At 39.3% G+C, this 12,707-nt stretch overlaps 1 protein-coding gene across 18 annotated transcripts in view; it reads right to left on the bottom strand.

The window, feature by feature from the left end:
- Window positions 1–12,707, bottom strand: part of Afdn (afadin, adherens junction formation factor) — a 143,870-nt gene that overhangs the window by 90,022 nt on the left and 41,141 nt on the right. For 8 of the 18 annotated variants that reach the window (XM_029471154.1, XM_029471158.1, XM_029471168.1 and 5 more), the window contains exons 2-4: window positions 6,070–6,265; window positions 3,013–3,128; window positions 1,330–1,493 (exon numbers count right to left, since the gene is read on the bottom strand). In XM_029471154.1, coding sequence (XP_029327014.1) covers window positions 1,330–1,493; window positions 3,013–3,128; window positions 6,070–6,265 — 476 coding nt within the window. The remainder of the gene's footprint in view (window positions 1–1,329; window positions 1,494–3,012; window positions 3,129–6,069; window positions 6,266–12,707) is intronic. The other 10 variants (XR_003835276.1, XM_021150047.2, XM_029471155.1 and 7 more) reach the window with 3 other exon arrangements.

The raw sequence follows: 12,707 nt of genomic DNA, 5'->3' as shown, positions 1-12,707 counted from the left end.
CCATTGGACTTGCAAACTTTATATGCCCCAGTACAGGGGAATGCCAGGGCCAAAAAGTGGGAGTGGGTGGGTAGGGGAGTGGGTGGGAGGGTATGGGGGACTTTTGGGATAGCATTGGAAATGTAAATGAGGAAAATACCTAATAAAAATTTTTTAAAAGTCCAGTTTCTCTCAAATATAAATGCACAGGGTAGGAAATCTGTATCTAAACTTTTAGGATTACACAACTCAACTGTCTTGTGCTCATGAACAAAGAAAAGAAAACAAAACATATGGGCCATGCATTTCAGTTTCTCCTGGACTGTGCAGTTCAGTCTCTAGAAGTGCTGTGCTACAACACAACAAACAATATTACAGCACAGCATCAAATACAAGAAGCCATACTCAAGAGCCTTACTTAAAACTATAGTAAATCTTTAAAACTGTAAATTAAATAGCATGATTGTTTTTAACACCTAAGAGATCTATCAACATTTACTTTCCTGAAGGTAAACTTTCATAGGGATAGGACTCCAACAGTTTCTGCAAAGGAATCAACTATACAAAGTCATGGGCAGAAAACTGAATATAAGGTATGATGAAAAAAGCTAAATACTTAAATACATTTTAATGGTATCAATACGTAATCATAAAATAATTTATTTAATAAGAAGTTACACTTCAAGCTATCAGGTTAAATGATATAATTCATCTTAAGTAGCTCATTTTCTATACCAAATAACATAAACCAAGCCACACAGCGTGAGCTGAAGTGTGTCCTTTTCTAAGGTGTGTTCCGTCTCTTAGATAATCACATGAAATAAGCCCACTTACTGCTACTCGCAAGCATCATAGGCATCACCTCTTAGCAGGGTGATCCACAACCAGGCTGCTGCAAGAGAGTGTGGATGTCCAAGGAGCATCTAATTTGAAAAGGAAAATCTGCTTTGCTCCCTAGTCCTGCCAACTCTGACCAGTTTATATGTACTAAATATGCAACCACAATTGCCTCTGGGACCAAAACCACAGATGTAAGTTTCAAAGGACTAGCTGAGGAGAGACAGACAGACATGTAAATGTGGTGGTCTCTCAGGAAAAACAATGCTCACTAGTGTCTGCCTAGAGAGGGCAGAGTCTTCCCTGGTAGATTAGGCACCTGCTAATAGAAAAGAGCAGGGTGCCATGTTTAAACAAGGCCCTCCAATGTCCCTTCAAGTTTCCACAGCAAGCCTAACATGACAGTCTCAGTCACTGTGCCACCAGTTACCAATAACTGAGGTAAGTTTGCTGCATTAGACACCTGGCTTGCTTGTAGCACAGAGCGACAGAAATACTTCCAGAAAGACCTACCTGTCATCCCCTTGAGAAGGCCTTTCTTCCTTATCAGAGGCTTGTCTCAATGCCTCCTTCTCTTTCTTCTTCTTTTCCTTCTTTTCTTTCTTTGAGAGAGTTCTTTTGAAGTTCTGAATAACACCTTCTTTCTCCTGCTTTTCAGGTCCATTACTCTGAGCCTTCTGGTAAAAGCAATATTATCAGCACACTGACCACAGCCAGGGGTCACACCAGGCTCCTTAGGCTTTGCTGCCGCCTCGCCTCACAAACCATGGACAAAACTCAAACAGTGAGGGACAGGGATGGGGACACCAACGATGAGGACGACTTCACACCTTGACTAAGCTGACAGTCACATTGTAACTCCCATACAACATGAATGTTTTTCACACGTAAATTTCACCTCAATTTAAAACAAAAAACCCAAATTCAGCATAGAAAATAGGGTACAACTTTTAAAAAAGAAAAAAAAAAGTACAAATGAGAAAATCTGAATTTCACTAAGTGAAAGTCAAAAACAGTTAGCATCAAGTAACTAAGAGCAGGGAATCCAATGAAGATATAGAGCCAAGGAGTCTGCTGAATAAATAGGTGTTTTTCTAAAACTGCAATTCATGAATCTTGTATTTATTTTTGTAAAAATGTCTGCTTTATTTTCCAGATCTTGTTTATTAGTTGCTTATTTTACTTTGAATTTCAATCTACCTACAAAGTTGGCCTGTTAATACATAAAGCTACATTGTTTTTAAGTAGCTTAAAAAGAAAAAAAAAATAATTATGGTATAGAGGGGGAAGCATTCCTTTGTTATAAGTGAACACAAGGGAGCAGCCCCAGTTGAAACCAAGAATAAACATGGATAGGAAAGCAATGGCCCCTTTCTACTTTATATACAGTTGCCACAATGCAGCTGGCCACCAGAATCCAGGAACAAGAAAGGCCAAGAGCACAGCTGTGTAGCTATACAGGGTAGCACACCACATGGACACAAGACAACAGGAAACTCCTTACTGCTATGCAGCAGCAGCATTTCACAAGGGGAAAATTTAGAAGATATTTTCAACCTCTGTATTTGCTGCCATTTGTTAATATCAAAATATTGCATATGACATCGCTCAGTTTAGCACAGGACTACATATTTTCAAGTCACATCAATGTAAAAAGACAGATCAGCTGTCTCCTGCCTCAGGGACTTCCCCATCAAAGTGTGAGACAAAGCAAAGTCTCCTCAAGTTGCTTTTGTCAGACATCCTACCACAGCACTAGGAAAGGAAGGAGTCCAAGGAAGTTTTCTGATTCCTAATCTTGAACATGTAATATGAAAATGCTGTAAATGTGCCTTAGGAAGTTGCACCTGAAACTAGGTCCCTAACACTGCCTTTGTCCCTTGTATTTCCAACAGGAACCATTGTGATTTTATAATTTGGAAGAAAGATGAAAGTGGCAAGCTCATCATCAGCTCTGTCAACAGCATCTACAACTCTTCTTTAGAAGAGTGAGGAAGCGTGACTGAGTGGCCAGGTGAAATAAGGGAGGAACCAGGTCCAACAGACTGCTTTTCACGCATATGCTAGGTAGGAGGAGGTGAGGGACTACAGAAGACAAGACAAGACAAGAAGCTCCTATGGCAGGGGCTAAGTCTTGACCACTCCACTGACCAAGCCCTGAGCTGCAGTTGGCACAGACATGGGGACTGCTCCCACCTTGGCAGGAACGGCGTCATTCTCGTTCTTAAGGACAAATCGACCCTCCCGATCATCTTTGTTCCAATTCAACTGTACAACTAGAGGTTTCTCATCAATGTCCAATCTTCTTTCTTCTTCAAAACATGAAATGGAAAGAAGAACAAGCCGTGGTCATTTCCTGACATGAGCACAATATTGGCCATATGACATACATTTAACTCTATACAAATCAAATACTTTAGTGCCTCAAACACCTGCTGAGAGATTACAATGTACTGCTACCATTTTCAATCAGTTTTGGTTAGTTCAGAACTTTGTTGCTACTGTCCTACCAGGTTGATTCACTGACCAGGTGAGATGGACATTTTATTGCTAGTGGGTGTGTTTGTCACCACAAACCCAGTGCCAGACACTGATCAGGAAACAACACTTCCTTTATTCAGATCTAAGAAAAGAAGAGAGATGTAGGTTTCTATATATCAATCTATCTCTCATACAATTAGAAAATGAGATCATGTTAATAGTATATACAATCCATTGATGAATCAGATTTTCCTTATCTTGAAAGGGCAACCTGTCTCAAATAACTAAGCCTTCCTTTCAGTGAAATTGTCCTCTCTCTCTCTCTCTCTCTCTCTCTCTCTCTCTCNCTCTCTCTCTCTCTCTCTCTCTCTCTCTCTCTCTCTCACACACACACACACACACACACACACACACACCATGGCATATGCTCCCTACCCCCAATAATATTAGACAGACAGACAGACAATCAAGTAAAAGTTTCCCTGATGATTGAAGCAAGGGTTGGACCTGGAATTCCCATGAGAACAAAGCAGACATGAGAGACACCCAGCAACAATTGGCTACAGATGAGCTCTGTTATGTCCAACTGGAGTAGGATTATCTTTAATGCCAGACCAGACACTAAAGAACCCCTGGCTCCAAGTGGGCTCCTGGTCTATAGCAGTCTGCTGCAAACCAGTTAGAATCATGTGGATGAGAGAGAGAGTCTGTGTCAGAGAAGTTCACCGCATTCAAGAGGTACAATCCTCATCAGTAGTTGTGATCAGGAATGAAAGGAATACTTTTCTTTTCATTTATCTGTACTCATTTTTCAAAAATTGACCAAGCCTTTGTGAAATATTTACCAACATCTGAATCTATATAGTAAATGGAAGTCTATGCATTTCTTTGGCCTAATGATGCATAGACCATTAACAGATCACTGGGTAATCTGGCTGGAGATATAGCTGGGTAGTAGGCAGCTTGCCTAGTATGCAAGAGACCCTGGCTTCCAGCCACAGTGTGAAAAAAAGAGAACAAGGAGAAAGACAAAAAGAGCACATGAAGGGTGCGGAGAGATTTCTGGAAAAATCAAAACCATTTAATTTTCAAAATCATGCAACCCATCTTTCATATTATTCCAAATTCCTTATTGGTGGTGTTCAAACAACCAAGGGCACAAACAGCAGCTTCCTTTCCTTTGAAACCTAGTAACAGAGATTTGCACGGGCCAAGAAAACCATCCCGACCTGGGAATACTCTCTACAACTAGCTTTAGTATGGGTGTTATTTTAGCCGGGAACATGATCACAACCATAAAGTAATAAACATGGATCATTTTGTACATTCCAAAGAAAGGTGATTACAACACTTGAAAATCCTCTACATCAAAAACATTTCAGTATTATTTCAAATGTGCAAAGAAAGCTGTGTACATAAAAATAAAGAAAAATCTACTGTTTAAAAAACTTCATAGCTGGCATTTAAGAGGTACTGGGGTTAGGTCATAATCCTTTTTAGCAGCGTTTGTTGTACTTCACACTTTTTAATATGTTACTACACATTTCCAAATGTACCTATAAAATATTTATGTTTCTGCATTTCTAGTCAGCTCAACTTTTAGTGTTTTTAGTCATTAACTGCTGTTAGACAGCAATTTCCTGACAGAAAATCTCCATCTTAGAGGAAAGCACTTGGAGACACAGAATCTGCTAAAGGGATGTCAAATATTCCATCCTACAGGGAGTCTCCTTAAGCTCAGGAAGCAAACAAGTCAACAGTTTCAGGAAGTCCCTAAAGCTGATCAGAATCTCTAGTCTCCATACCTGCCCAAGTATATGTAAGCAGTAAGGACTGCTATGCTAAAACACTCTCAGACAAACTGAGCTAAGGCTCTGACCAGCTGAGCTACCTGGAAGAAGAAGGCCACGCCAACTAGAAAGGACAACCTCCAACCTGCTCAGATATGTGTCGTGCTGCAGGCCAGCTTTCAAGAGCCGTCACCCATGCTGGAATAGGCTTTTTGTGATGCAGCTGACTTTGAGTCATTTCTGTGTCTGTAACCCCTCACTCATCTCCCTCTAAATGGCCCCAATAAAATTCATTGGTTCAAAAGTAATTGGACTTTGATGGTGTCTGTACTTTGGTCTGTTATTGATTTTCTATATAGAGTGAATAAAAATTTCTTCATGTCTCTCAGTAAAAATCTCACACAACTGCTAATGTTAAAACAAGCAGAAATTATAAAATCTGTAAGATTTTCCTTGAGGTATCCTGTTGTTCCCAAGGAACACATATACATATATATATACACACATATACATACATACATATATACACATACATACATACATATATATACACACACATACATACATATATATGTATATATATGCGTTGTGAACAGAATGCAGAAATATGATGGTAAGATCCCTGACCCTGATCTGTACAGATCTGAATTATGAGCAGTCATGACAGTGTTACCTACACCCAAGATTTCTTCCAAAAGCAAGAAGCACACAATACCACTGATATACAAGACACTCAGATCTGTTGGGTGACTTACTTTAATAAATAATAAATAATAAGTTAATGATACTTATTTTGAAGAAATAATTATATATAAAATACATTCATCCTAACTTCAAATAAATGTTATGTAAAGAACTTGAACACGTCAAGTCTTAGAACAGTTTGCCATCCTGTCAATCACTGTTGGGTGGAGGAAAGAAAGAAAAGGAGATGAGCAGTAGCAAGCGGCTGACCCCAGATCAGGACACAGTCTTCACTGACCTCCACTGACATGCACTTCATAGAGGGAGTACTTGGGAGAGGAGAGCATACGCATGTCAGGGCGGAACTTCTCTGCCAGTGTTTCAATCACATCTTGAGTGGTGGCTGTGCTAGAGACTCGGATACATTTTGTTGCAAAGTTTCCAGCAGCTTTATCTTGAAAATAAAATCTCATGACTCCATGAAACTCCAAATCCTAGAAGAAAACAAAATGATATTATTATAAAAGTGATTCTGAAATGTTCATCTTTTAGTAAAAATGAAAAGTCTATCAGTTTTCTTCAAATGTTTACTATGAACATCTTAGAAGCTCCCAATCCTGCCACAAATTAAAATCAATGACACTCTAAATTAATTTTCTATATGAAAGATCACACTAAATAAATGAATATATTTTAGATGTAATTAAAATCTTATGGAGAAAGCCCATGGTGTTGCTTTCACATGTTCCTCCTAACTCTAAGGCAGGCTAAAGCTCATGCAACTATGATCTTCCTTCAATTTCTTAATACATCCAATAATTTCCAATGAAATCCTGAGCAATATTTCTAAGTGTGGGTTGCACACATGTCTCTGGCAGGAAAAAGTCTTAGCTGTACTATCAGCATCATGCTCTCTTCTTCTGCTCACCCTTTATATTTAACTATTAAAGAAAAACCAGCTAGGGTTAAACCAAAGTCTTTTTCATCTGTGTGTTATTTGTGGAAGGGAGTGGTACACACACCCACACACCCACACCCACACACACACACACACACACACACACACCCCACAGTGCCTCAGTTGAAATCAGAGGACAACTTCTACTGTGCTCTCTCCTACCATGCATACTCCAGGTATGGAGCTATGTTGTCAGGCTCAATCCAAATACCCTTCCTTACATGCTGATCTGTATGAGTCATGGGGATTTCTCCTTCTCTCAGAAGTCAAATTCTCATTCAATGACTGACTAATAAGCCTCTCCAGTTCTCCACAACCCATGACCTTTTCTGTATTTATTAAAGAATTTTTTTTAAAAAAGTACTCATTTAATGAACAAAAAAGGAGTTTCTGAATGGAGTTAAGCAACTGGAGTTAACAAGTATATAGTCATAGGAATTAAAGAGTCAAGTGTATTTCTAGCCTAGTGTTTTCCTGGGCTTGTTCAGGCTTAGGCTATCAAGTAAGCTTCCTAGTGTGTCAGTGGGAGACACTAACCCTGAGGGAAAGAAGGTATGGTATGAGAGCTGATGAAGTATAAGGAGTTAGCGCTTGTAAGTGGAGTCATGTTAGCTAGAATTATGGTCTGGGTCTTCCAGAAATTATAGCAACTGCCTCTTTGGCTTGGAACAATTACCAGAACATAGCTAACATGACTTTTAAATATTGCTGTGTTAGTATATTATCCTGGATGTCTGTCAGAACGTGTGGAATAATTCTCTGAACCAGAACCTAAAAAAGAGCATTTCTAACATTAACTTGTAATATATACCAACCTTTGTACTAAATACTCCTAAATGGTACTCTCTCCGCTCTTTTTCCTACTACAGACCCCCTCACCCACTAGCCCACTGGACTCAAAAAAAAAAATTTTTTCCCTCCCCCCCTACCTACTGGACTCAAAATCTAAGTATCTTCCACTTCAGATTCTGGTCCCTTCTCTTCAGATTTCTGAGACAACACACACACACACACTAATAATAATAATAACAATAACAATAAAATTATATAAAGTGAAGTTTCTAAATGGGAGTCATATTTTCACCCCAAATTTATAAGACTTTACTGTCAGTCTGAATATATAATTATAATCACACTGACTACTCTCAAATGTCCCAAACACTTGCACATCTACTGTTCTGTGTGCCCAAGAGCTCTAACAGTGTCACACCATAAAGTACTTACCCATTCTGCTACAAAGCAGTGTTGTACCATTTATAATAATAGAAAAGTCAGATGTACCTAAGTCAAGAAGGCATCAGTTTCTCTGAGAACAGTCAACAAGTAATCAAAATCAGCAGGTATTAAAGAGCCAAAGCCAACAAGCAAAGCAAAACAAGCCCCACCCAGACACAATGCTGTCACTAGTAAGCAGGCATGCTCTCTAACATCCCAAGAAGAACCAAGGGTTTACTTAGATGGAGGCAGACACAGAGGACCAGAGACAAACCACTGCACTGTCCTCACAGTGCACTGTTATGTATTGCACCACCCTTCACAGACAAAGGAAACTTAAGTGTAAATCTCACTGACCTTCCAAAAGCCACAATAAAAAGGGAAAAGAAGCAAACCTAGGAGAGTGAGGGGACACTGGTGTCCTAACCCAGAGCCACACCCACACCCCAAGGGAGTGAGGGGAGTGAGGAGTGTGTCCTCACCCCAAAGTCACACTCCTGTACTCCCATTGATGTTTGTAATAAAACAATTCTCAAGGTCTTGTCAAGCTGAAATAAAATAGCCTATAAAAACCGTGGACATGACTTCAATTAATACTACATAAGTATTAGTTTCATGTTCCACAAGAATAACCAGATATACTTATAACCAGACCAGTCCCTTAATATTTAAGATTAACATTCTGTTCAGTGATTCAGTCAATCCTAAATCTAGCTGCTGCCAAGTCTATCAAATTTTATCAGACCTAAAAGTGATAAAAATCAATTCTTGAGCCTAAAAATTAAATTTATAGTAACCCAATGGACAAACTGTAATGATTATTATAATTAACACACAAAAAGGGCTTACTAAACGTTGAGTATTAAGAATTTTAGCCAGGCGGTGGTGGTGCACACCTTTAATCCCAGCACTTGGGAGGCAGAGGCAGGTGGATTTCTGAGTTGGAGGCCAGCCTGGTCTTCAAAGTGAGTTCCAGGACAGACAGACAGGGCTATACAGAGAAACCCTGTCTCGGGAAAAAAAAAAAAAAAAAAAAAAGAATTTTACACGTTATTACTAATCTAAGAGTTGAGTTCTATCAGCAGCAGCATTAAGTGGGGGAAAACAGAGTGGTTAAATGCACTAACCACAGAAACCCAGTTTCTGCCCCTGCTTCCAAAAGTACTATGCCATCTAAATAGAATTACAATAGGAATTATTTTTCTTTGGCCTTACATTTGATATAAGAAAAGTCTCAAAAGAAACAAATGAATGGGGAAAAAGACACCTGAAGCCCAGAAGCAATACACTCCAGTTTCCTTATTTAGTTTTAAAAAACAAAACAAGTAACCCTGGTGCTGGAGAGAGGGCTCAGCAGTTAAGGGCATTGGCTATTCTTTCAGAGGACCTGGTTCAATTCCCAGCACCCACATAGCAGTTCACATCTGTCTGTAATTCCAATGCCAGGGGACTCCACACCCTCATACAAACATACATGTAGGCAAATACCAATACACATAAAAAAAATAAAAAATCCTAGTGTGTACAAAACCCTACTTTGATCCCCAATACTCTAAAAACAATGGCCAGGCATATTAGTGCACTTCTATAATCTCCACATTCAAAAGGGTGTTGCAGGGAAGGATTGCTGTTTGAGTTGAGCAGGATATGTAATAAGTTCCAAGCCAGCCTGTACTAAATGTACTAAATAGCAAGACTTACAAAAAACAGCCACCACTACTCAATAAACTTGGGAGGGGGGAGTGCATATGTGTGCATGCATTGCATGTCTGTGGGAGAAGGACAGACAGAGGTCAAGGGTCATTACCTACACAGCTCTCTACCCAGTTAGGCTATAGTTAGTTGTAAGTTGCTAACTTCTGGCTTTCTATCATTTTTTTATATTAAGAAACTATTTTCTAGTATTCATTATTTATTACTTCTGAAAGGTGACAACTTTGGCTCACTTCAACAAGTACTCTGCCTGTGATGATTAATCTCAACTGGCAGCTTGGGGGAGATCTAGAATCACCTAGCAGCAGCCTCTGCGCATACCTTTTGAGGCTCCCATCATTTCATTAACTGAGGTGCAAGAAACAAGAGAGAAAAAGTGCACAAGAAATCATAGTACAACCTAAGAGAAGGGACAAAGGACAGGAATCAAAAATCTAAAGGAATGATAAGAAATCCACATAAGACTCCTATGGACCAGGTGTGGTAGCTGGCTCAAACCCCAGCTCACAGAAGACTGGGGCTAAGAACTGGGACACACTAAGTTCAAACCAGAGCTACTGAGTAGGTCCCTGCCCTGAAGACATACCTCTCATACTGTAACACAAATAACAAAATATTTCCAACTTGCATCACTGAAGTATATTTATGATTCAAAAAAAAAAGACCAAAAACCCAATTTAAAATAAAACTAAAAATGTCAAAATGGTAGATAAGCTCTGAAACAGTCGAAAGGATGAACCACTCTCCTACTCATGGCAAAACCACCTCAAGATACAGACTGAACAGTAAAAGGTCTTTCCTCGACAGCCTTAGCTGGTAAACATCCAAAAGTTCTAACAACATGCTCGATTCATGGGGCTGACAGAGAGCACAGACAAGGAGCAGATGGGCAGGGTTTTCCAAAAAATTCCCATACAGTGACACAGCAATCCTACTTTTGCAGACCTACTGCCAAGGAGAGGATACACTGCAAAAAATGTTACCTGCCTGAGAACCAGAAGAGCAGATCCCAGTACATGCATATGTGCTGGTGTAAATGGAAATGGCCCCCACAGACTCATAAGGAATTGTATTTTTGGAGGTGTGGCCTTGCTGGAGAAAGTGGGGGTGGGCTTTGGGGTTTCACAAGCTCAAGCCTGGCCCAGGGCTGCTATCTCTTCCTGCTGCCTAGGGATGCAGATGCAGAACTCCTCAGCTCCTTCTCCAGCACCAAGTCTGCTACATGCCACCATGCTTCCCCTCCATGACAGTAACAGACTAAACCTCAGAACCTGTAAGCCAGCCCCAGTTAAATGGTTTCCTTCATAAGAGTCGCTGAGCAGGAGCCAGGCAGGGAGACATTAGCAGCAGTTCTCTGACTCCTTCATAGATGGACTGTAACCTAAAAATGAAGGTAGCTTTTCATCAGTGTTTTCCCACCACAACAGGAAACACACCAGAAGAGCAAGCACCACAAAAAAATCTATTACAAAAAAGCAAGAAATTTGTTTTCTAATTATACCTCATTACAAGGCTTCATTTTGGGAACTGTGAAATTATTGAAAAAAATTAAATTTTAATAAAATGCAATCATTTCAAAGATTCAACCTGAACTGAATCTATATAATAAGCAGATCACATTAACACAAAGAAAATCATCTCCAAGTGATCTTAGAAAACAAAGCTTATCTTTACACTCCTGGTTGAAAAGGATAATAAATTCCAAGCTAGCCTGGTCTCTAGGGAAACCTTGTCTCAAAAGGCAGCCTAGGGTTGGAGAGATAGTTCAGCGGTTAAGAGCACTGGATGCTCTTCCAGGGATCCTGGGTTCAGTTCCCTACAACTACACAGTGGCTCACAACCATCTACAATGGAATCTGACGTCCTCTTCTGTCATGCAGGCAATACATGCAAATAGAGCACATACATACATACATGCATTCATTCATATATTCACACATACATTTTCTTTAAAAAAAGACAACCTTTCTGTTTTCAGATAGATGTCTAGCCAAATTTACATAACACCAAGTAAGTAAGATTATTCTTTTATTTATATAGTCATGTTTATTTTTATATTTTCCAATATTATATATTCTCCCCATCCTTTATGGTAACTCCAAAAAATGCATTTTGGAAGTACAGTTTTAAAATACATGGGTAACAATTCTGAGCATAAAATTAGTCATTGAACACAAGGTGATAACCAATTATCTTGACATTTGAAATGAGTTGACAACATTTGTATTTAATTTTTACTTTCTAAGGTATACCCAAAAACAGAAAATGAGAATAGAAAGAGACATTTATGGTACATAAATTTGTTTTTAACTTCACAATTTTAGATCAATGGTTCTTAACCTGTGGGTCAAGACCCCTTTAGGGGTTGTCTTACTGCCTGCTTTATTGCTATGAAAGAGATACAATGACCAAGACAACTCTTATAAAGGAAAACATTCAATCGGGCTGGCTTACAGTTCCAGAGGTTTAATCCATTATCATGACAAGAAGCATGGCAGCATGCAGGCAGACATGGGGATGCAGAAGGATCAGAGAGTTCTACATCTTCATCTACAGGTAGCAGAAGACTGTGTGTCACACTAGGCCTAGTTTGAGCTTAAAAAGCTCAGAGTCCACCTCCATCCCCCTCCACAATGACACACTTTCTCCAACAAGGTCACACCTCCTAATAGTGCCAATCCCTATTGGCCAAGCATTCAAACACATGAGTCTATGAGGGCCATTCCTATTCAAACCGCCTCAGGGGTCACCTAAAACCATTGAAAACCACAGATATTTACATTACTATTCATTAGAGTAACAAAATTAGTTATGAAGTAACAGCGAAATAATTTTAGGGTGGAGGATTACCACAACATGAAGAACTGTATTAAAGCATTATAAAGTTGAGAACCACTGATATAGACATTTTCAAAGTTATGTACTGTGACTGTAGTTTCGAGGTTTATGAATAATTAAATTGTAATGTAGAGATGAAAAGCTATTTCAAGATTCTAAAAACCAAGCCTTCCTAAGCTAATGTTAAATTAAAAAGGAACCACAGCACGGGG

Source organism: Mus caroli, chromosome 17, assembly GCF_900094665.2.
Source record: "Mus caroli chromosome 17, CAROLI_EIJ_v1.1, whole genome shotgun sequence".
Classification (NCBI taxonomy): Eukaryota; Metazoa; Chordata; class Mammalia; order Rodentia; family Muridae; genus Mus; species Mus caroli.
The sequence above is the reverse complement of the archived record's forward strand: the minus strand, read 5'-3'. Positions and strand labels throughout refer to the sequence as shown.